We start from the raw sequence: 26,112 nt of genomic DNA, 5'->3' as shown, positions 1-26,112 counted from the left end.
ATGTTTCCCATTTCTTTTTTTATGCCTTAAAGTAATGTAAATGTACTATTTAAATACAGAGTTGATGTTTATATGTGATTATAACTTACAAATGGGAATCATGTTTAAAATCAATCACAAATTAGTATTTATAAACCATTTAACAGGAGACAACAGCAAAAAGAAGGAATTCACTCATAAATTGACCATCATTATTAAATATAATATAATATTAATATAATAATTGGTTTCATCAATATCACATTATTAAATAGCAGTGTAATAAATAAAAACTGTACCGGTAATTGCAATTAATGTACAACTCGTTTCAGTTTGTAACGAAACTGTTTACTTATTTTAGTTTGTTTATTTGCTGTGTTTTATTCAGTTATTATGTTTGCATGTAGTAAAAAAGCCTTTTGAGCAGTTCTACATGCCTTACAATGAAAATAAAAACTTGGGTCAGGATTTCGTGACTTTTCAGTTAGTGCATTTTAATGGCGGTGAAGGGTGGGTGCATACAAATGGCTATATCTTCACTTATTAATGAGATATTTCAATAATTCTTACATTTTTATACTCACAAAATATGTATATTAACAGAAATGTAAGGTTTTTGCACGTCAAATTATTTGAAAAAAGTCATGTTGCAATGCTATTACAATGCGTATAATTATAAACAAGATTATGTAAAAATAAATGCATTAGAAGGTTTTATTTCGGTAACTTTCAAGCGTATTTCGGTAATTTTATCCGTTTTTCGGTAAATAATTGTATTTCGGTAAGTCCAGTATCCCATCTTTACACGGACATGTAATTTTTAGTATAATTTTGTTAAGATTTTTGCTTGCAAGTAGCGATTTAAAAACAACAACAAGAGTTGAACATATATTCAATCACAATGTTGAAAACATAATGGTTTCCACGAATATTGGTGCATTTCTGATTGCTGGGTTAGTGTAAAGAAGAAGTGCCAGAAACTTAACTTTCGCAAAACATTTTACACGTACCTAAAAAAATTGTACTTGGATCGCTGAGATAAAATTTAAACTCTATCACAGAGAAAGATGTCTTCTTTTTCTTGCTCTCGTCGTTTGTTTTAACTTCTGGCACATCTGATGGCCGTTTTCTTGATTTCTTTTGAGATGTTTTTGTATCGTCCATGCTGCCCATGGAGGCCGCCATTTTGAAGGTCACGTGACTTAAATTACTCTTCGATAGGAGGTTTAGGACGAAAGAAAAACTCCACGAAAGAAAGTAAGTGTTCATTTCTTTCTAATCTAAACGTATTTCTAATAATTTCTGCTTCATAACACCATAAGTTTAATTGCTTCAATGCAAATAATGTGTTCGTATTATAAAAATAACCCGTTTAACATTAATTAGGTTACGCACCCCTGATCTTATCAACAGGTTACATCCAACTAAGTTTTAAATCGGAACAACTTTATTTGATTAAGGCGACTATAAATTAATTGGTTGATTTTCATCCCAGTCCGTCTTCTTTTTTCGCCGGTCCTAATTTTCGTTTTGACTGAAATAAAAAATTTGAACTAGGGTATGGTCCCATTTACAATGAAAAAGAGGATGAACACATTCAATGGTCAAATGTTGTGAAGATACAGCTGTACTGCTTAACATAGACGTCCTCAGCTGAGTGCCCATCTGTCACTGGGTGTTTCTCCCCTTATCTCGGTACACCCTCTAGATGGTGGGGCAGGTAGTGGTGATCAGTCACTACCTCGTCTATGTTGGCTTCCAAGTCAGTTTACTGCATCATAGCCAGAGCCAACTGGACGCCCTCTCTTCAGCTCTCCCAAGGTCTTTCTGACTCGACCCTTGATGCCCACAGCTCCCAGCATTTTCCACACCGACTGTGATGGAAATCCTCTACATCCAATTTCCACTGAGAAGATCCATGTCTTCCAACCCCTCTCCCTACATGAGTCTACCAAGTCATATAAGAAAAAAAATGGATGAATATCTAGCAATTAAGTTTTTTATTGGCCTAATGTTTTCACTGAACTTAAAAATATATAAACGCAAACATGACCCAGGGATACAGGGTAGGGCACCTCATGAATCCTCTATCCATGATTGAAGCCAAATTTAATTTTGTTTCCAAAGGGGTGTTGTGGCCTTTATTCATTCATAAAATGCACATCTCAATTATCATGTTGAATAAGGTAATTCTAAGTCAATATGAAATCTACATGTACACTTTGTAATGCATGCACAAAAGTGCATTTTGCAGTTTTGTATTTTCAGTATAAAGTATGTGTAATTTGTTTTGCTTATAACGGAAATATTATTATAACTAGCATAAAAGCATAAGAGTAAAAATGGAGCTTGATTAGCAGTTTAAAAATTAGAGCAATATCATCATTATAATATATATTTGGATTATGTGCTTTTGAGATGTTGATTTAAGGGGACTTCAAACATTTTTGCCTTGTATTTTTGTATTAAAATTAATGTTAAACGACCAAATGAAACAGAAATAAAGAACATAGCAATAAACTTTAAATTAAAATGTATTAACTTATAGTTCAACAAAAGTAATTTCAAATAAGTAATGTGCAATATTTTGAATAAAGAATAATGTCCAAATTATCTTCACTGATCCTGGTATTTTTTAATTTCGAATCCTCATGAAATATTGAACACACTATAATAATTAAATCAAACATCAAAATGTAATATTTCAGAACAATTCCCTAAAAATATTGGAATCATATAATCCTCACAGAAAGTTTTAATTAATTCCAAGATATAAGATGTGTTCTAGTACTGCTGAAAGTTTTGTTAAGACTTATAAGCTTTCTGAAGAAGGTTTAACTTCTCCAAAATACCACAAAACAGAAGCTTGCCCATTACAAAATGAAAAATATGTTCAAAAACATACTACAAAAGTCTTCTAGAACTTTACCTGAAATTCTAATAAAATAATGTTCATTCAACTTAAATATATGAAATGAGAAGAAAGTTTAGAACATTCTCAACAAATCTTGACAAATACAGGCTGAAATATCATAGGGGAAAACATAGTTTATTTTAAGGAATCGTAAGATTAGCATTTAGAGGAAAGTAGATTATTAAATAATAAAATACTGAATTTAAAACGCATATACATGATGAAACATTGTATACTAGTACAATACTTTTATACCTAATAAAACTGAAGGATATTTATTTTCATTATCTCAAAATTAAAAATTAGGCCTGAAGGATCTTAATTTACTTCCCAATCAATATAACAGACACCTAGATCTGTTCATTCCCACAATATGAAATCTTGGATCTGCCCACCTCTGATAAAAATCTAAAACTAGTATAATATAGAAGATGGCAGATAAATGTAAATTTCGATACACCATTTTTGTGTTTATTTTAGGATAATTTTATACCTCACTAAATTATTATCATGAGATTTTATATCTCACTAAAATCTTATCATTATGTTTCAGATAAGGCCATTGTTCCATCACTGAATGATAACAGCACTGACATGGCATCACAACCTAAGGTAATATCTATGAATGATTGATGTTTGTAACTTCATGATTGTTAATGTTTGTTAATGCTTTAAATGTGTTTGACAACAAATTGTAACTTGTAAACATTTTATTATAATGCAGAGATATAACCATGCATCTATCTTTTCAAAGACAAAATAGTAATTAACACTATTGTGTATTTATAAAATGTAATGTTTATAAATTTACAATACTTTTATTGTTAGATATTCAATTGCCATTTTATCTTAACAAAACAAGAAATATGTTTTTGTTTCAAAGATATCAGGCTCTTAAACGGACACAATGTAGCTTAAGGCAATTTTAATGCATTTTTAAGTATAACTCATTTGAATTTAATGATCAAAACAAAAAAGCATATGATTTGTGTACAGATAAAAAATGAAAGCAATATGTTTTTTTTTTTAAATTGGGAATCTGTTGATTAAAAATTCCTATTGATTAAAGGGACTATACACCAGATTGGCACCAAAAAATTTTGTTTTTTGTAACGAATGTCAGGACAATTATTTAATAAAATGTTTTGCTCTTTGATATCATAATTGTAAAAAAAAATATATCAAAATGTAAAAAAAAAATCGAGTCGGAGACCGGGTTCAAACTGGTGTCGCCAAAATTGCAGTCCAGTGTTGTATCCACTGTGCTACGAAGGCTTAACCGAAATCATTGGAATATTTAAGCTATATACCTAACTTGGTAATATCACGTGATAACATCGACTAGCCAATCACGCATAAGAATGAATTCTACTAGGTTTACATACCTAGTAATCTTTTTTAATGGAAAAATGCAAAAAAAAATGTGAAAAATTAATTACCTGTAAACTATGTGGAACTTAGTTAGTTAGTTTCAATGCATTGTACTCATCGATACCAAGTTTATGTCAGTTTTCGACAATTTTCTTTTTTTTCCGCTATTTTATCATACGGTGTATAACCCCTTTAAGGCTTATAAGTAATATATTATTTATTTTTTTGCATCAACCTATATTGTGCCCCTTTAAAATAATAAATTACTTATATTGAGTAGCTTTATATAAGGATTCGACACATGAATACAAAGGCCAGTCATGTACAATTTTCCCAATTATGCTCGTTTTATAATTGATATAGTTAATTGGTATACAATGAAGTTAGGATATTGTAACAGAAAAAATATCTTAGAAAATCACAGAAGTTTTATGGATTACTTGGAAAAATAATGGTAGGATGCAGAACTAAAAGTGTTCGTTTTTCCATTAATTTGCATTCTAAATATAATTTTAATTCAATAGTTACATGGCAATTATATAATAATATATGCTTATTGTTTTGCTGTTTTGTTGTAAATTGAAAATTAAAGCAAACATGTTAGTCATAGTCACAGGGGTTTCTCTTGATTTTTTCCCCAATATAATATATTGTATATAAACAATATATGGGGTATATATTTTTGGAGGGAAACCTCTGTTTGTCTATAAATTAAATATATAGCGCATCTTTTTTCGAGTGATACCTCTGTCTATATTTAAATTACATATGGGTATTTATTGTTTGAGTGAAACCTCTGTGTGTCTATAAATTATGTATACTAGTAGGGTATTTTATTTTTCAAGAGAAGCCCCTGTGGTCATAGTAGTGTTTTAGCCAGTTTATCAAATAAACAGGATGCTGCAAAAGAGGGACAGGGTGATATTAGGGAAAAGTGCACACTGTATTGGCCTGTGTTTAGAAATTGAACATTATGATTTTGATGGAAAATAATGGGAAGTGCGCTAATTGTAATAAGTAAAACTTGCTTTCAATTGTAAAATATGTTAAGTTTGTATGAATTTAGAATCTTATTTTAAGTTTCAATCAAAACAAATGATTTTTTTTTATTATCTTAAGAATTTAATTGTATGAAGGAAGGAGGGTGCCCATTCTGGTCTCCATGAGGGGAGAAGGGGGCTAACATAAAGGCCAGGGTGCTGCACCCTTTCAGTCCACTTTGGCAAAAAAGGATAAAAAGTTGTCAGAGTGATAACTTGACAATGCCTGCACCCATGGCCCTCAAACTTGACTTGGAGGTTGGGCCTGACCAGTAGCTGACGCCTATTGTTTTGGGGGCTCATCAGGTCAAAGGTCAAGGACACAGTGACCTTGAATGGTAAAAGGTTGTCAGAGTAAAACTCAACAATACTTGCACCCATATCCCTCATAATTAAATTGGAAGTTGGGCCTGACCAGTAGATGACCCCTAATGTATTTGGGGGGTCATCAGGCCAAAGGTCAAGGTCACATTGACCTTGAATGGTAAAAGATTGTCCATGTGATAACTCGACAATGCCTGCACCCATGGCCCTCAAACTTGACTTGGAGGTTGGGCTTGACCAGTAGCTGACCCCTATTGTTTTTGGGGCTCATCGGTTCAAAGGTCAAGGTCACATGTACCTTGAATGGTAAAAGGTTGTTCGAGTGATAACTTGACAATGCCGGCACTCTTGGCCCTCATAGTTGATTTGGAGGTTCGGACTGACCAGAAGATGACCCCTATTGTATTTGGATGTCATCGGGCCAAAGGTCAAGGTCACAGTGACCTTGAATGGTAAAAAGTGGTCCATGTGATAACTCGACAATGCCTGCACCCATGGCCCTCAAACTTGACTTGGAGATTGGGCCTGACCAGTAGCTGACCCCTTCTGTTTTTTGGGCTCATCGGGTGAAAGGTCAAGGTCACAGTGACCTTGAATGATAAAAGGTTGTTCCGAGTGATAACTCAACAATGCCTGCACCCCTGGCCCTCAAACTGGACTTGGATGTTGGGTATGATCAGTAGATGACCCCTATTGTTTTTAGGGGTCATTGGGCCAAAGGTCAAGGTCACAGTGACCTTGAATGGTAAAAGGTTGTCCATGTGATAACTCGACAGTGCCTGCACCCATGGCCCTCAAACTTGACTTGGAGGTTGGCCTGACCAGTAGATGACCCCTTTTGTTTTGGGGGCTCATCGGGTGAAAGGTCAAGGTCACAGTGACCTTGAATGGTAAAAGGTTGTTCGAGTGATAACTCAACAATGCCTGCACCCATGGCCCTCAAACTGGACTTGGATGTTGGGCCTGACCAGTAAATGACCCCTATTGATTTTAGGGGTCATCGGTTCAAAGGTCAAGGTTACAGTGACCTTGAACGAAAAAAGCTTGTCTGTGTGATAACTTGTCAATGCCTGCACTCATGGCCCTCAAACTTGACATTTAGATTTTTGGTGACCAGCTGATGACTCCTATGGATTTTGAGGTCAAAGGTCATGGTCATAACACACTCTATCCTCAAACTTTGAATGGTCATAATCTTAAAACTGCCTCAACGGCATCCAATGTCAGTGACAAATCAGCTGTCATTTCGGTTCATGCATATTTCATTCAATTATCCATATAATCCTGACAACATGGCGCTCAGGGGAGTCATAATGTTTGACAAACATCTCTTGTTGAAGCTGAATTGAATTGAATTGAAATTATGTCATAGCTTAATATTATGATACATTCCTTTTTATATGTAATGAGTCATTCTTCAATTGTCCACGTATTCAGACAGTACACAAAAGGCGAAATAGCTGTGCCCAACTTTGATTACGTCTCATACATTTAATCATTATTTAACTGGCATAATGTTCTTGTATATTAACATGTGTTGCTAAATAGTAAAATTATTGATAAAACAGAAAATTATACTGTTCAATATGCATAATCAATTGTTTGAAATTTTGTCAGGATTTGGACCACCATTACTCTCCATCGCGCTGGTCGCACAGGATGGGTGCAGATGAAGTAATAAAGGCACACATAAAGTCGCTTAAAGATGGTATGTAATTTGATGTTTTACTTATGCTCATTTCTGACCCAACAATATTGGGCATGATGAGGTCACGCATTGTCACATAAAGACGCTTACATCATGTAGGTACTTTGATGTTTTACTTCTGCTTACTACTGCACCCCCATGATATCTCCCATAACCCTCTTGGTTGAATAAGCTGTACTACTGATAGACAATGATTTTACACAGTTTATTTCACAGTGTGTGTATACCAGGGAGCTATGTTAGTCTAAAATAATAGACGTGTTAAACGGGATTCTTCCAATCCCTAACGTCAGGAAGGTTTTGCCATATCAAAAATCGTAAAAAAAAAATCCGTCAACGTATAATTATTTGGACTAGGGGCTATGTTAGGGGTGTAGACTGCGCTATGTTTCAATTAAAATGATGAAGAACTAGTCAAGTTATCTTTGTTTTAAGTCCTCATTCAAAGCCAAATATTGCCTTCCGACGTAGCATTTATGACGCAATTATCACGTGGTACATTTCAGGCTTAAAGTGCCGCTGTGCACTTATGCTGATTGTAGATAAGTGATAGGATGATGTTTTACTTATGCATGCTTCAGATTATAGCCTTGGAAGTGTTTCGGTTAAGTTTATTAGTGTTTCGATAATAATAAATGCTATTGATTTTATAATGCTTTTATATTTAACCTTTTGTGATGATGTTCATTATTTTTTATTAAATGTACACAATGACAAAGCTATTTTGGTGGTGCTAGGAAGCGAGGCAGCCAAGCAAGGTAATCTTGACTGTGAAATCGGGTTTCCATATGGAGAATCAGAGAATGAACGCTTGGACATATTTGGGGCACAGACGCTCCCAGGAGGTATGTATACTAATAGTATAGTTTATAATATTTTTTGTATTTCTAATGTACACTTAGGTCTGATATTTAACTGAAGATTTTGTCTTGAATAATGTTTTTATCCTTTGTGTAGTTGTAGATGTAGTTAAATGTTATTGTTTTTCTTAATTTTCAACAGTTCAGGAAAGCACTTTTATCTTGGAAAAAACAGCATCATAATTAGTTTTTATTACATTGGAAACATCTATTCTCTCACACCCTCTTTTGCAGGTGCCCCCATATTTGTTTACATTCATGGTGGATATTGGCAAGATTTATCGTTAAGTTTTATTTTACATGTATTTTTACATTTCATTAGAGAAAGAAATATGACTTACTTAAATCTTAATTATGTATTCTATAGAAGAAATTTAGATATATTCAAATCTTGTTTTGTGCAGAAATTGTATTCAGTAAAGAAATATGTTATTTTTTAAGGAGAAAACTCGTGTTAATAACATATCAGAAAAAATACTTTCAATGCTTAACCGAAATAATTTTAAAATGATTTCATCAAACTCCTTTTAGACGAGAAATGTCCAGTTTCATGGCAACAACTTTCTGTCGAGCAGGAGCTGTTGTGGCTGCAATTGGATATGAATTAGCACCAAAAGGTATAAAACGAACATGATTAGCTCTAAATAAGGTCATTGTTTTTTCATCTTTGGGGCTTGTCCATTGTATGATGTATGAAAGATCTATAATGTATATTTTGACCTAAATTTAATAATTGACTGAACCAAAATGTTTCAATGTGAAAAGCATTGAGGAAATTGTTCACAAAATTTGATTGAAAGAGAAACGTCTTTGGTTTTATTCTTTACAGGCAAAAATTAAAATGAAATATAGGCGAATATAAAAAAAAATATTATTATAATATCATACTGGTAAGCCGGCTATGGAATATTCAGACTTAAACCAGATCAGTTAATCAGTATGCTTAAATTGAACAGGAGTCAATATTATTTCATAACGACTTTTAAATGATGAATATGATTCGATAATTATTTTCGTCATATTTTTTAGATGATTAATATGATTCGACAATGATTTCCGTCACAAACCTTAAAAGGTTAATATGATTCAATAATGAATTTTGTCATAAATTAAAAAAAAATCCATATTATTAGATAACGATTTTCCTCATCACTTTTAAATATTCAATAATACCGGATAACAATCATAACATTCAAATGATGAATACTATTGGGTAACGATTTTCATCATAACGTTTAAATGATGGTGTATTTGGATTTTCCAGTCAACATGGCGGAGATCATTCGACAAGTGACTAAGGCTGTCAGCTTTGTCCTCACCATGGCAACCAGGAGAGGATCAAGGTTGGTATTTGAATAAGACAGAAACAAAAGTTATTGTTATACGTTGCTCGATGTTGTTTGTACCTGATTCTTTTACAGGGTCAAATGGGATCATTATGCTTCTTTTGTTGTAAGGTTCAATAACTATTTTCTCCTTTTGTTTTACCATTAGAATATTTTATTTTTTTAATTGGGCCAGTGAGTTAACAAATAATACGATTTGGTATCTATATTGACATTATTATGGTCTCGATGTGCTAAAACAAGACCAATATTTGAGTATAAACTTGTCCTGTTTGTTTTAATGCTTGGAAGCAAGCTACATATTTCAAATTTCAATAATCAGATATCAAATAAAATAGCACATACATGTTCATTTTATTTTTTCGTAAGAATGCATCTTCTTAAAGCTATACTTTTTTCAGTGGTGTCTACCTGTGTGGCCATTCTGCTGGAGGTCATTTGGCCGCTATGATGCTGGCGCACAATTGGATGGACACATGTATGGTCAGCCCAAGTCTCATTCGAGGTATTAACAAATTAAACAGCGGGTTGAACAAGTGGTATCATGGGTATCCGCCTATCATTTGTTGCTAGTCCCAGAAGGCTTCATTACTTCCAGAATACAAGTCTGATCTAAGTTAAATAGTTTTGTATAATTAGTATTGAGGTGGTTATTTATGAAATATAAGAGATTGGAGTTCAGGTGCGTTGGTTTTCAAGCACTCTATGATAATAATATAATACAACAAGCGTAAAATCCAACAACACCATGTTTTAATTGGATGTACATTAAAAGCACACAAATTTCTAGGTAAAGGTAACATTAAGGAAAGGACATTGATGGTATGTCGTTTTACCTGTGCTCATATGATACAAAAATTATTGCTAATGTAGGAATTGATCCAAATTTAATGACATAGATGTTCTTTTTGATAAATATGTTTATTGACATGCAGGATGTTTATTGACATGCAGGATTTTTTCAATTATTACAACAAGTACTTTATTCTGTATATTGTTCTACAGGTGCTGTTCTAGTGAGTGGAGTTTACGATCTTACACCAATTGTAAGCACGTATGTGAACAAGCCTTTAAAAATGTCAAAGTAAGCTTACCAAAGTTTTTTCCAACTTTTCAAGTTCTAGATCGTCTGCATGTTCAAAGCAAAATAATCTTTTCAATAAAAAGTTATGTTCGAACTTTGAAAACTTCTTTCTTGTATTTGCTTGTTTTTGCAATAGTTGTGAAATATTGTTTATACTGTTTACCGCTATATAATAAGGTTTTCGATTAGCATGCCCCTTATAATGTTGTGGCGTCAATGTTGTGATGCACTTTTAACTAGACTTGGATAAGAGGTTTGCTACATGATCATTCATGTAGTTCCATTTGAAGATCCATACGAACTTACAGCGAAAGAAATACATTATTCTTCATTCTCATCCTACATAACCTTTCAATTAAAACAGATGAAACGGAAAACAAACAAATATGACGATTCAAAGTTTATTTCAGAAAGCAATCGATCACATATGAAAACATTAATATTCACATTTACAATTATAGGATAAACACATATTTCGTTCATTATTATTCAAATTATTATAATATTTTATTAAAAATACATTGATGTTTAACATTGGAATTTCCTGGGATTTTTCAGTTACATTAAAGATAATTTTCATACTTAGCACTAATATTCAAGTATTTATTAACAAATTTAAGACCAATGAGTGAATAAATTAAAAAAAACCAAATGTTTAAAAACATTATAAATGATGGTCCGTAAGTTTCAGAAGATGGTCCGTAATGTCCCTAAATCTGGTCCGTAGTGTCCCTAAATCTGGTCCGTAATGTCTGGTCCGTAATGTCCATGGTCTGTAGTGTCCGTGACCCCCTTGTACGAATGAAATCGCAATGTTTTTTGTCAATATGTAAATATTACCTACGATAAATGGACAAAACTTTGGTGCAGGAATTTGAAAGTTTCCCATGCATTTTATTTCAACAACATATACAAAAAGTATACACCCATTTTCTTTTAAATTTCGGATGAAAATCTAAAATGCATTTTATTACCTCCCTTCCACCCTCAGGTCTGATGCAGTCCAACACAGCCCCATAACCCACATCGACAACATAACCCAGTACAGTCAGAATAGGCGAATACTAGTGGCATTTGGGGACCATGATCCTCCAGAATTCCAGCGACAAAGCACGGAGTTCAATACTGTATGTTCCAGTACAGTTATTGTTTAATGTTTGTAAGGCTTTTGCATTTGATAACATTCAATAAGTTTGCAAGTGTTTTGTTAATGGACTTGTTTATGTACTTTTCTATGCATTAGTACTTAAGTACTTGTGCACTGCAATACATGTCACGTGACTTCTGAAATTATGTGAAACGAAGATTGAAATACAAACTGAACAAAGTTTTATACATTTTGTAATCGATGCATTTCATACTCTAATTATACATCTAGGTTACCGCGTGGAATAAAGAATTTAGTTTTGACTGTTATTATCTGGTGTTAATTCAAAATATGATTACATTTTGTTACACACTGATAAGCATAAGTGTACTATCCCTAACGACGGTACTATCCCTAATGACGGTACTATCCCTAACGAGGGTACTATCCCTAACGAGGGTACTATCCCTAACGATGGTACTATCCCTAACGACAGTATAAAATAATTAACTTTGAATAACATGAAAAGAATGAAACACATGCGAATTGAGTTATTATCATACTTATTTATACTCAGTCTTTGTGAGACTTTAAATACACGTTCAATAACAAGTTAACTTTCTTATTTTTGTTTTTACTTCAGAGCATGATACAAGGTGGTAATCACTCAGCAATGATGATTGTTCCCGACTGTGACCACTTTAATGTCATCGAGAATCTCCAGAAAGAAGACTATATTCTCACACAGGTAATTGAATGTACATGTTTGTAGTTTTATTAATTAATATTATGATGTTTTTGTTACCTTTAAATAAACATATTTTGGGACATCCATACATGTAAATCATATTTTCATTTGTAAAAAGCCACATGATCTGATGATAAAAGAAGCATTCTTAATACTAAATAACAATGATAGTTTTTAAGGTTTTATTGATTCGATAAAAAAGTTTAAGATAAAACAATTATGCATGATTTCATTTCCGTGTTACATTCATTGTACATCAACTATTAGTTATCAAATCATTCAAAATGAATGTCACATAGCGCAATATTAGTGATCCAATCATTCAAACTGAATGCCACATAGCAAAACAAGTAACCAAATCATTCAAACTTGATGTAACATAGCAATATTAGTGATAAAATCATTCAATCTGAATGTAACATAACAATAATAGTGATCAGATGATTCAAACTGAATGTTACATAGCAATATTAGTAACCATATCATTCTATCTGAATGTAACATAGCAATATTAGTGATCAAATCATTGAAACTGAATGTAACATTACAATATTAGTGATCAAATCATTCAAACTTAATGTAACATAGCAATATAAGTGATCAAATCATTCAATCTGAATGTAACATAGCAATATTAGTGATCAAATCATTGAAACTGAATGTAACATAGCAATATTAGTGATCAAATCATTCAAACTTAATGTAACATAACAATATAAGTGATCAAATCATTCAGTCTGAATGTAACATAGCAATATTAGTGATCAAATCATTGAAACTGAATGTAACATTACAATATTAGTGATCAAATCATTCAAACTTAATGTAACATAGCAATATTAGTGATCAAATCATTCAACAATATTAGTGATCAAATCATTCAAACTTGATGTAACACAGCAATATAAGTGATCAAATCATACAAACTTAATGTCACATAGCAATATTAGTGATCAAATCATTCCAACTTAATGTCACATAGCAATATTAGTGATCAAATCATTCAAACTTAATGTCACATAGCAATATTAGTGATCAAATCATTCCAGCTTAATGTCACATAGCAATATTAGTGATCAAATCATTCCAACTTAATGTCACATAGCAATATTAGTGATCAAATCATTCCAACTTAATGTCACATAGCAATATTAATTATCAAATCATTCCAACTTAATGTCACATAGCAATATTAGTGATCAAATCATTCCAGCTTAAGGTCACATAGCAATATTAGTGATCAAATCATTCCAACTTAATGTCACATAGCAATATTAGTGATCAAATCATTCCAACTTAATGTCACATAGCAATATTAGTGATCAAATCATACAAACTTAATGTCACATAGCAATATTAGTGATCAAATCATTCAATCTGAATGTAACATAGCAATATTAGTTATCAAATCATTCAATCTGAATGTAACATAGCAATATTAGTGCTCAAATCATTCAAACTTTATTTAACATAGCAATATTAGTGCTCAAATCATTCAATCTGAATGTCACATAGCAATATTAATGTATAAATCATTCAATCTAATGTAACATAGCAATATTGGTGCTCAAATCATTCCAACTTAATGTAACATAACAATATTAGTGCTCAAAACATTCAAACTTAATGTAACATAGCAATATTGGTGATCAAATCATCCAAACTGAATTCAGAATATTACATCATTCTCGGATTTTATCATCAAAAATAAAACAACAACAACATTCATCAAACAAATATCAAACAAAATGTAAAGGCAGGAATCAAATTTAATACAAGTAGCATAATTACACTTATGTTCGGGAAGAACTTCGAACTTGACACTTAAATAAATTGTTCATGAATTCTTCTGGCATGTTGTATGACCGAATCATTCAAACCAAATGTAACACAGACATTGGAATACTTTTGTATTTTGTACTTATGTTTGCAAAGCAAGCATATTTACACTTCTGATGTCAAGAGTGAGTTCAGGTCAGTTATCATGGACTGACTGTTATTCAATATTAAGCAACATCAAGACAAATACTTCTGATTAAAACACACAAGGATTTACCTTTTTGTCGCTATCCTTTTATTAATACTTGATAACATCGCTAGGTTCAAATGTTGAAATCTTTATGTAAAAAAAAATATTTTCGAAAGCAGTTTTCATTATTTTAGAACTTGATTTCTTGCAGGAGATGCTAAGGATTATGGGTTTGAACGTTGGAAATATATTGGAGACGATGGACAAAGCCAGCATTTCAAACTGATTTTGAGAGTATTCTGATTAAAGAGTATTTTTTATGTAAAATTTCGTCAAAATACAAGGAAACATGTAGAAAGACTGCAACATTCTGGTCATTGTTTGTGTACATCATTTCAAACCACACGTTAAGCATCCTTGTACTACTCATTTACGCTCTCACCTCAACAGTATTTACAATGTTAAGAACATAATTATAGTAATACGAAATACCAATCATTATTGTGTCAGTGATTTGTGTGCGATTCAGGTTTTGTCTGTTTAATAAAGATTATTATTTAGAGACCATCAAAGAAAATTAACGTGAAGAAGCATCGTGTGACATATACTCGACACTGTTAATTAAGGGTCGTCTTTGACTTTGTTAAATATTGATATAGACCGACTGATATCTGACAAAAGCCTAAAGAAAAGGTTGCTAACTGGCATGCCGAGAAAAAACATTAGTTCAATAGAATTCAATATTTTACTTAGGTTTAATTGCTATAGGAATGTGAAAAAACCTGTGGTTTTTGTAAGTGACCCTTAACTTGTTTTGTTGGGTGTATGTTTTCCGTCTTTTTACCACTTTTAACACAACTATTTTAACACTAATGAAAATGTACATATATATACAACCACAGATGGTTGATGGAAATAAATATTTGTTAAAAGTTTTTATTTTTTATTTTTAATACTTGTGAATGCATGATAAATATCGACATTATTATATCTGTGATACACTCGCAGGCAACATGCATTATATTCTGATATAACTTATAAAACCCTTCTCCTCTTCCACCTGTTGGTCATGTGACCACTGAGTAAGTTAAGGCGCCTGCACAAGGCAAAATGTTACGTGTTTATATCCTGAAATAATTTCCTTAAACACTTGATCATTCTCGTTTTGACTGTAAGCTGCTGGCAGTTAGAAACACTCTGTAGCTCATGTAGTCACTACTTATATTCTCCAGTAGTTTGGTCATGTTTGCCGATGAGCATGTCCAGGCACAACAGTGTGTAAATAAACACACTAAATGCAGTGATGCGTCTTAGTGATCTCAATGCAGGATTCTTTTATGTATGGGGGATGTTGAGTTTCATGTTGGTTGCGTTTCCAATAGTTTGACCCATATATGACCGCATTCTGACCTTCACTGACCACTTTCAGATACACAGGGTGTTTATATAATAGTGGTTAGCTGTGTTTGGTATTTTTCCTCACTCTCCCTTCCCTATCTAAATAGTAATTGATGACATATACACACTAACAACATTGTCATGTTCACCGGTGACATAAAGCCTTTTCTGCTGCTGACTGTAGCAAACACTCTTTGGGTTCTGTTCCGCATTTTTCTTCAGCAGCTGGGTCATCTGGCTACTCGTCAAGTCTAGGCACATTATGTTGTTACTACCTCTATCACATATAAGCAGCTGGTTTCCCACTGCTGTGATGCCTGCTGGTTCTCTCAGTGCAGGGTCTTCGAATGTCTGGAGGATGTTCAAGTCCATGTCGAGCTTTGTAATGGTGTTTTTATAATTGTCGGATACATATAGTACTGCTTCCTGCCCTTCACCGACCACTGTCAATTGCCATGGATAGCCGAACACTGGCTTCCCACTGTCATCACTGTCTATCTTCTCAATAACTTTTCCACTCATGTCCATTTTCTCCACCTTTCCACTCCTGTAAGACACTATTAACCTGTCATTATGGTAACCAATAGCTAGACAGCCCCCATCCAACTTGATACTCTCCCCAAGGCATAGTTGTCCATTTATTTCCACGAACTGAATACTTCCTATCATTCCTGTAATTCGTAAAGTTACAGCCACTCTGTTCTCGGATATGAGACACATGCCCATTGGATGACCTGGCACACTCACCTGGGACAGAAGGTTGTTTGTTCGCAGGTCAACCAACTTCACTTTCCTGTCGTTCCAATCACCAAGTAGCAGCTTGTCTCTAGGCAGGAGGAATAAGTCAGACAAGAAGCCGCCTCGGTGGTGAGAAGGATACTCCACGGTGATGGTTGCGGCTGGTTTGAACTTCGTGTTGATGAGATCATCAGCTTGTTGCACTTTAAAAGAAAAGCGAAACTATTTCAAAACCGTATTATATCAAAGGGTCAGAGAGAAGTAAATTGTCAAAATTTAAATTAAGGTAAAATTGATATGCATCACAATTCGTTGATATCTCTTTCTTCTGATGTTTTTCAGCTTTATCAACATTTCTCGTTTTTGTAAAAATCTCGAGCTACAAAGATATTGTCAATTGTGATCACAGTAAGCAATAATTTGCACATGATACTTTTTGGGTAAAATAAATGTTTCAACAAGTCTTCTTTTTCTAATCTAAAAAATGTACGACAAATGCTAATTTAATAATATTGACGTTAAATATCGTAATCGCACAAAAAGATAGTCTTGATGTAATTTGGGCGTTGCAATTTCAAAAATGTTCAACCCAGCAAAGTGAATGTTACGTATCATATATTAAGCACTATGGGCACCAAAATGCACTGAATATAGCAGCAGTGAAAGTTACAAAGATATCAAATAAAGCATGAAAGAATTGGTATTGAGTGCAGATGTTTCCCAATCAGTGATGATGATATTAATTAATAGGAGTGTTACCTTAATTGAAAAAGATCAACGGTACTCATAAAACAACTCAGTTTTATCAAATTAACTGAGTCAGAGTTTTAATGTAAATGTTATACATCATGCACTTTACACTAGCGGATCCAGGGGTCGTCTAAAATCGTCCAAGTTGACTTTTTATTTCAATATAGGAAAAAAATAGCATACGCCAAATTGCATTATTTTGGACTAGAATTTTTATAATTGTCTTGGGGTAGTACCCCCCCCCCCCCGCCAACACTTCCAACCAAATATATTGGGTCCGACGGAGGGGCGCAAGTCAAAAGGTGACGCCCCTATGTTACGCCCCACTTAAGTCCAATCCTGGATCCGCCCCTGCTTTATGCTTATTTTTTTTAAGATTTAAAGACCGGTTAATCGTGTGTTCTTTCAAATTAATAAAAAATGCTGTGCTGCTTTGTACCGTTCTGTACGCTAAATGCCATAATAGACAGTAACAGACAACTGTCCGTACTGTTTCGGTTGTCAGGTTAGCGCACTAGCTGCTTTTCAATTTTTCCAAGGTTAGATTCCCGTCCTAAGGTGCATTGTTTCTGGTCACCATGCTGGACAACAAAGTGCCCTCTGTGAAATTGGGGTTTCCCCAAAACACAAGACCATAATGTCGCGTAACATTTTTCAATGAGAGTGCTTAACATGATATTGGAATAACTTGTTAGACATTCACAAAACAGATTTTAAGTAACTGACATCTCCGTATTAATGCTCAACTTAATCACTTGTTTCACAATAACAAACTATGTTTTTACTAACTAACGTCTTCTTCCGAATGCTAAACTACATCACAGGCCGGAATGGATCAGATCGATTCTAACATACACATTTATGCTATCTGAAACAAACCTAAGCGGTGTCCTAGGCAATTACCTTCAGACATTTTGTTGGTACTGTGGGGACTTTTATGCGGTAGGCATGCTAGACTATAACATTTATGTGCTTGAACTCTTTGAAAGGGTATATAACTCTAGTTAAATCAAAATATGGTGTATGATATATCTTACCTATGATAATGTGATCTCTTGACAAATCCGAATTTCTGTGAACTCGGGCACAATCAGAGCAAAGTATCTTGTCGCAGTCCTTGCATTTGACCATGTATTGAACTCTTATTATATCTTCGAAACAAGCCCCACATGTATAACTGACTAATTCTTTCATCGGTTCATACACATTGGTCGGCAATATCGTCATCGGCTTTTCGGATATTTCAATAGGTAACTCCTTAATCCGATTTTTTTGGCATCGGAGTCTTAACCTTTTGCCCAGACTCGTCAACAGTCAATTCTTCAACGAGCTTTACAGGTTCTTTCGATATCGTTGTCATAACCTTTTCCCCGGTGTTTTCAATAGTATATCCTTTAATAGGAGTTTCTGTATCTTCCGAAGTCAAAGGCATTATCGTTTGTCCAGATTCATCCAAATGTAATTCCACCAAAGGCGTTTTAGATTCTTCTACAACTAATCGCTCTTTTATTTCAACGAAAGTCTCTTCGGGTCCCTCAGATTCCATTTCCCCGGTTTGGACACTGAAAGCAAACACATGACCAATGCTAAGTTATATGACGTTTTAGTCTTTAGCAAAAGAGGTTTTTGTTCAAGAATATGTCACTTTGAAAGTAAAGCAACAACATAGACAGTGCATATGAAAATGTAAATGTGCATGTTTCCAGTATACTCATTATAAAGATAATAAAGGATCATAACTTTGGAAAAATAGGCGCGACACACAACCGTTCCCTTCCGATAATCTCCCCGAAAAGGGGACTTACCTCTGCAGTTTGCTTTAAAACCCACGGGCAGTTTAGCCAGATACATAAAATAGTTCAATGTTCATTAAAATTTCATGTTTTCAAATAATTTTTATTTTAAATGTTTTGATGAAATTTTGAAAAGTAACGACTCAGACCGTTAAAGGTGATAGAAACATTTTTAACAAACATATGGCATCCTTGCTGATGTAGTAGCACATGCGACATTGTACACACACGTTGTTTTTTTAATTACAGTATTGAATTTTGATTCAGTTAATAACTCATATTTCGGAAACTTTTTTTGAAAAGAATCAACAAAGTAGTTAAGTTTTGGTTGTATATGTCCTGAGTTTAATTTCATTACTAAATTAACGCTGTATTATATTTAGCAACGTATTGCTTGATGTGGATTCGTGTTTTGGATTACGAGACAGTGTAATATTTATAAGAAATGTGAACAAAGTCTGATCCCAAAGTAGTTTATATTCATAAAATCAATTATACCAACAGACGTGGGAAATGAGGTCCGAAGTCTGTTTTGAAAGGTTATCAAATATATATAAGTTAACATTGAACGAGGTTTTGAAAACACAGTTTATTGATATGCGTGCGGATATGTTTACTTTGTATTTTGCATTTTTTGCGTAATACGTATGCGGCTTACAGACGCAGAATGCGTGCACATCAATAGCTTAAAACGGAAACTGTATTGTGTCCGTCATCTGGTAATAAACATGTCATTCACCGCATTTGAGATGTCTATTTTTTTGACGCTGTTTCTTTATGTTTTATCAAGCCAAACGCTGTCCGCCTTTGGTCCGGGCAGCCAAACATCGCAAACATCCGTGCGGGTACGAAATCAAATGTGGACACATACTTTATTAAACCGGCCTAGTGTGTATTATGTGTTTTTTAACGTTATTTGGAAAAGAGTACATACCAAATACACATTGAAAACATTTAAGACACCTACAAATTTTTCCCCTTCATAACATATATCAAACATTTGCAGAGCACAACAAGTTGGACTAACCCGGCATTGGTTATGTACTGCTGACTACTCGTCCTCTTCATTTCAAGACTTTTGCGAACCGTGTCATCTTGTTGGTTTTGTTCTAAAGGAACCAACCTTTGATTCAACAACTCCAATACGCACATCATAGAGTTAGAATCAATCTCTTTAGAATCACCTGAAAATATACACTTATCGGTAATACAGGTGTTATTAGATAAATAAGATCGCATCTTGACATTTTTGTCCCGACTTTCAACATTAATTTATTACTAGGAGTGACTTTGGAAACAAGACAATGAATTTTATACAAAATATCTTAGCTCTAGACATTGCGCTTGACCAGATGAAGATTTATTATTCATAAATAAATATACAATTTTTTATTGAACAGGCGACCTCTCTAGGGTAAGGGCAAATGCTGACACCAGAGTCTCAATTCGACCAGAATTGGTAAAGGACCACAAAACAATGACATACATACATTGATATAAACAAGGCATCTTAGCCATTGTGATTCATTGGAATATGTTTTGTTTTTCTTTGTTAAGCTCTGTGGCCCCGGCCCCTAAGTTGCAATGAAAGCGGAACAATTTGAACTGTCGTGGCATAGCCAAAGGGACAATCACCAGGATGTTTTTTGTAAAGTTTGAGCACTATCAGAAAAGTTGTTTCTTATATAAGTCTTATATATGTTGAAGACGGGCATAGGCGAAGAGCAATAATTCACCTTAAACACATCGTGCTCTCTTTCCTTTTTGCATTTGGAATGGAATAATATTTATTTTTCCTCAAGATTTCAGGATAGATCAAGTTCGTTTTAGCACTTGTGATAATAATCATTTCTGTCCATTCAAGTTCATTTTTTTATTCAAAGAAGTGTTCTATATCTTCAGAAACAAACACGCAAAGCAGACCATGTCCGTTTCGGGGGGCTCGGGTTCATTTTAGCATTGATGAAAAATGGTAACCTTAATGGTAAATGTTTAAATTATAACTATTAGTTTTTGAGGAGATTATTTTTCAAGTACAAATCATTTCTGTTACCATGGCAGTCAGCAGCCATTTTTCTAAACCTTAAATAATTTATCCACATGTGTTTTGTTTGCACATTCACACTAATTGGTTTATATTTTTTATAAATATAGAACAATCAATAAACATGTGGGAAGATTTTGACTAAACATTTTACCACTTTTTGATTAAAGGATGACCAAAAAGGACTATTCATGTGTAATGTCATCGAAAGTGACCTGAAATCGTATAAAGCAGTTGTGAACGGACTGGCTACGGACAAACATTACATCACAGTAGCTCACCTTAGCTACAAAACACGACACAAACCTGATTGATTCAAAGCAGCAAACACATCCGGTAGAACCACTGTCATTTCCAAGTTCTCAAATCCTTCTTTTGTTCTTAGAAATGTTTGGATTGGTTCAATTAAAGAGTCAAGCGTCCCCGATATATATATTTTGATGAACTTCCACATCCGAACGGCATCGTCGAAGTGGAGTTTGATCTTCAGACACTCTCGCTTGGCACCTACAACCCGCCTTCCTTCTACAAAATCAAATGGAAAGTAAACATATACATGAGGTGTTATCTGTTTTATTCTGTTGACTTTCAATTTTCATCCATTCGTTTTTTGAAACATTTGGCAAATTTGTTTTAAGAAAATTAAAGTTCAAGGGGATGTGATTTTTGAATAATGTCCCCACGTGAGCATATTTGCCTTGGAAACATTTCATATTTCAACTAGTAATGTCCCAATGATACCCCCACTTAAGATTGAAGAGTCGAAGGTTCAAACAGCCAAATCTCCAACGTAAGCGAAACTGCATTAAGTACTGTATTTTGATATAAGAACAACAGCTTATTGACTTGATGCAAATCTATTAGATATAATTCCTCGCCAACATACCTACCAAAAGGATTGTTAAAAATCTTCCAGGTCTGAAAGACAGAATGGGTAAAAAAATCTTTCAATTCTGGATTTATTTCTCCAACAATTTCTGGTGCATTCTCTTCTACAAGCTGTGTAAAAGTTTCCACAAACGAAGAATAGAGGAGATTTTTGTGGTCGTCTGTCAGTTTTGCAAAAAACAACATCAGTGTCAGTTGGACTGAAATAAATTATTGATTTATGATTAAGATTCATTCATTTTTATCGACTATTTAGACACGCAGAACATTCGTTAAGTCTTATATTTTCATAAGTCTGAATATATCCTCAAAATGGTTTCCTGAAATTATATTATAAAACGAAATAGTATAATATAGATGCAATATAGGTTAATTGAATATATAAATAACCTGGATCCTTCTGTAACTGACATGAGAGTTTTCGTAATTCTGAAACATAAAATGAAAGTTCCACGAATACGAAAAACTTACTACCCTTTCTTAATATGAGCATCACAAATCGATGTTTTCTTTAAATAAATATATATGTGTTCACCTGAGTTCAATATATTACATACTGACACCAATACGTCTTGATTAGAATTCAAATGCAAATCTAATATGTGTTAGACATTACTAATTATTTGCAACAATACGAACGAGTTTTTACCTTTCTCAATACCGTCTAACCTTTGACTGGTATCTCTATCATTAGCATAAGACTCTTGAAGATGCTTATGATCTGCCACAATATAACGTCTCATTTTGCCATTTTCAATGTCATCCATATCTTTCTTTATTTCAGTTTCAAAGGCAACATCCCCTATATATGTCAGCCCTGAGTTAACGAAATCTTTCAGAACAGTTATGTGTTCTTCGTAAACTAAAGGTTCCATCTCTGGACTTTCTGTGTGACAAAGACTGTTTCTCATTTCTCTCAGACTATTCAATGACTCTGCTATTTTGACATGTAAAGTGTTTGGTTTTGGGCACACCACCGAGAAAATACAAGCACATACGGACATATTCCACTTGTTTAAATTTGTTGGCTTTCCTGACTGAGGGTAAAGTTTTTCTTCATGTTCTTGTCCCACTGTTGTTGCAAGCACTTGGGCTTTATATAGGTTAATAAATGGATCTGTCGGATTTCCGATTTCTTTGGTTATGAGCTTCCTTTGAATGTGAGTAAAAACACAAGTAAGCAAGGACATGTCCCATTGCTCGATATTCGTTAATATTCGTGTCGGTGGATATAAAATGTCCTGGTTCTTTTGCAAAGAAGCAAGTGGCATTTTTAATACATGTGGTTTTTCTGTCGAAAGAAATTGATCCACACTTGTATAGCCAAGGGAAGTCACAATTATTGGCAGAATCTTTTTCATGACCTTTACACAACAACGCATAAGCATCTGTAAGATGTTGTTGAAACGGTCAGCATCGTCAAAAGTGTACGCGTCCGACATCGTTCAATGTGCAACTGGAACAAATAGAGGCCAACCGTAAGCATAACAGTTCAACATAGAACATAGAATCGTAATCATGAAAAAACACCATCTAAACTGGTAATTGATGATAAGTTAGTGTAAACGTTGTTTTGTGAAAAGTTTCCAATGTTTTACCCATATTTCTTTTGTTTATATATGAATACAAAAAGAAGAATTAAAGACCAACTCATTATGCAAATGAACTTAATAGAAAATACCTCGGCATACCAAAAATGATTTGAAACATTATAAAAATCAAAATTCAAAAGCAAATTTTTATGTACGTACACCATCTCGAATGAAGCTTTTCTATACATAAACATCAAATGATATGTGACAACAAAGGAAGAATTATCATACGAATGTTCATGGTTAATGATTGGACAAGTGTGAGGTCATTGCAATACAAACTAGTTCAAGCATCCAGACTCGTGTTCTTTTAAACTTGTATTTGTCAGAATCGAGACAGATGCAATAATGGCCGATGCAAATGCAGTTAGAACAAGCGCAGTCACAGGACTCGGTGGACAGATAACCATCAGCATAATGGGCCTATACAGACGGATAGCCTTTAGTATGTAACATGACGACTACCCTACCTTCCTATGCAATTTTTCTACTTACCAAGTTTGACGTCCCTGGGCCCAAGCGTTATTAGGTTATCGATCAAAAACTGATTCACAGCTCAAGTTTACAACGAAATTGACCGTTGACCTACCGACTCTCATATACGTAAGGCTTTCATCGCCAAGCTGACTACCAAGTCTTGGGTCCATGGGCCCGAACGTTCCTCAGAACTTAATCAGAAACAGTATTCAGTTTTTAGTGTGGACTACGGACGGACAGACGGTCCGGTTACTTTATGATGCCTTTTGGAATCATGTTAGGAATGTGGAGACAGACATGCAGCTCGAAAAAGAACATGAAGAGAGACATATGCAATAAAGAAAGCAGTTTTAGTAAAAATTGAAAAATAAAACACAAATTTATAAATCAGTCTGAACCAAATTTATTGTCAAAAATTGGATGTTTCGAAACACTTTAGGATAATTCCACCATTTGAAGAAAAGAAACTGACAACAGATGCAGAAAATCTGAAATGGCATAAAGGGCACTAGACCATATAGAGAGGGTTTTAATTGGCAAAGCTCGTGAAATGTATACTCAATGTCGATTAAATATCTTATCATGACACAATTAAAGAGCTGATTCTTTAAATATCAAAACATTCAAAACTGTCAATCTATAGGAGTGCAGCTTTAAGTGAGGCTAAACACTGTTTATACCGGTGGAAATCAATACATGTGGTATCAGCCTATTAAGGTAGATCATAAATGGTACATCTGTACTTTATACTGTGATTTTGTGTTTTTGTTTAACCTTTAACACTTAAATGATATAAACATTTCACTTACTGAAGATCTGTGTAAACTAATATATAGTATAATTAAACCTATGTTTATTTATAAAAGACTTAATACAAATGAGGTCAATTATTTAAAACTATATTCCTTGGCAGATTAATGATGAAATTAAAAACAAACAAGGAAGTCAATTGTACGCGTGAAGCACCGTACGTTTTTGTGGATAAAAGTCACTTAGGTTTAAAACAGTAAGTATTGGCATTTGCTTCTGTTCAATATAGAATAAGGTTGAATAAGATATATTTACCAATTGCCAATCCACAGTTGTTATCTTAATTTTTTTCCATAGAAATTCAGTCAAGTTAGCTCACGATTTTATCGAATTTAAAGAAAAGGGAAACAACTATTACCCTGGTTTACTCAAACACCGGTTACATGTATAAATGAACTCATTAACGTACGGATATTATATATATTTTGAGTTTATTTCAAATGCATTAGGCAATATGCCCATGCGTACTTAAGCAGTGAAACATATTACTGATAGTTTAAAGTTTTCGTAATCCACACTTGAATGCCCATTGATCAATTGACAAAAGAAAAGCACACAACTGCGTTGCTACTGGTGTAATTAAAGGGACTAGATACCAGATGATATAATTGAAACGAAAAGAAGAAAATTGTCAAAAACTTACATAAAATTGATATCGTTGAATACAGGGGCTGTAACAGGACTTGACGTTAGATGGGTGCAACTTAGGGTCAGAAAAATTTGATATGCGTCCCTCCCTCAGAACTAAAATCAAATTGGTTCAAATTGTTGGTAGGGGGGTCTAGGAAATTGTTACCAATACAAGTCCAAATGGTGCATTTTATGCATATTTTATTACTTATCTTATTAATTTTATATCCAATTATAGGGAGGTGGGCAGCTAGTGTTACTAATGTATCACACTGCTTACGACACACGTATCTTTCGCAGTTTTTTGCGAATTTTTCCATTTTCGAAATTTACTGAATTTTTCTTCCACGTAAATCCCAGTTGATTAAAAAAACAAAACCGTCGGTATAAGTATCTGTACTAATCACGTGACTTTCACATTCTAAATATACTCACTTTGAACTTAGAAACAATTATACGTTTTTTAAACGGGTAAACTCAGCTGAGACAGTGACAAACCATTCGTTTAATTATGTGAAATGATGTATTGTCGTCCTCATACTAGCTCGTATTGACAATTCTT

At 33.7% G+C, this 26,112-nt stretch overlaps 3 protein-coding genes across 4 annotated transcripts in view; 1 reads left to right on the top strand and 2 right to left on the bottom strand.

Annotated features, from left to right (window-relative positions):
- LOC128238357 (nucleolar pre-ribosomal-associated protein 1-like) overlaps window positions 1–1,154 on the bottom strand; it is a 43,614-nt gene extending 42,460 nt beyond the window's left edge. Inside the window, exon 1 of the mRNA XM_052954204.1 lies at window positions 990–1,154. Coding sequence (XP_052810164.1) covers window positions 990–1,152 — 163 coding nt within the window. The 5' untranslated portion in view covers window positions 1,153–1,154. The remainder of the gene's footprint in view (window positions 1–989) is intronic.
- Window positions 1,155–1,197: 43 nt separating this feature from the next.
- LOC128236474 (kynurenine formamidase-like) lies at window positions 1,198–14,778 on the top strand. Its single transcript, XM_052951350.1, has 12 exons — window positions 1,198–1,236; window positions 3,447–3,505; window positions 7,246–7,336; window positions 8,074–8,181; window positions 8,431–8,479; window positions 8,728–8,813; window positions 9,461–9,539; window positions 9,944–10,047; window positions 10,548–10,626; window positions 11,618–11,753; window positions 12,357–12,461; window positions 14,642–14,778. The coding sequence occupies exons 2-12, from the start codon at window positions 3,488–3,490 to the stop codon at window positions 14,714–14,716; spliced, it is 930 nt and encodes a 309-aa protein (XP_052807310.1). The 5' UTR covers window positions 1,198–1,236; window positions 3,447–3,487; the 3' UTR covers window positions 14,717–14,778.
- Window positions 12,630–25,272, bottom strand: LOC128236473 (uncharacterized). Of its 2 annotated transcripts, XM_052951348.1 has the most exons (9): window positions 25,176–25,263; window positions 24,129–24,301; window positions 22,691–23,497; window positions 22,432–22,470; window positions 22,044–22,241; window positions 21,460–21,678; window positions 20,137–20,293; window positions 18,354–18,878; window positions 12,630–16,769 (listed from the first exon to the last, which is right to left on the bottom strand). In XM_052951348.1, the coding sequence occupies exons 3-8, from the start codon at window positions 23,481–23,483 to the stop codon at window positions 18,575–18,577; spliced, it is 1,710 nt and encodes a 569-aa protein (XP_052807308.1). In that variant the 5' UTR covers window positions 23,484–23,497; window positions 24,129–24,301; window positions 25,176–25,263; the 3' UTR covers window positions 12,630–16,769; window positions 18,354–18,574. The 2 variants fall into 2 exon arrangements, with proteins under 2 accessions (XP_052807308.1, XP_052807309.1); XM_052951349.1 differs by lacking the exon at window positions 24,129–24,301 and having other exon boundaries at window positions 25,176–25,272.
- Between the last annotated feature and the right edge of the window lie 840 nt (window positions 25,273–26,112).

Source organism: Mya arenaria, chromosome 6 (genome assembly GCF_026914265.1).
Source record: "Mya arenaria isolate MELC-2E11 chromosome 6, ASM2691426v1".
NCBI lineage: Eukaryota > Metazoa > Mollusca > Bivalvia > Myida > Myidae > Mya > Mya arenaria.
The sequence above is the reverse complement of the archived record's forward strand: the minus strand, read 5'-3'. Positions and strand labels throughout refer to the sequence as shown.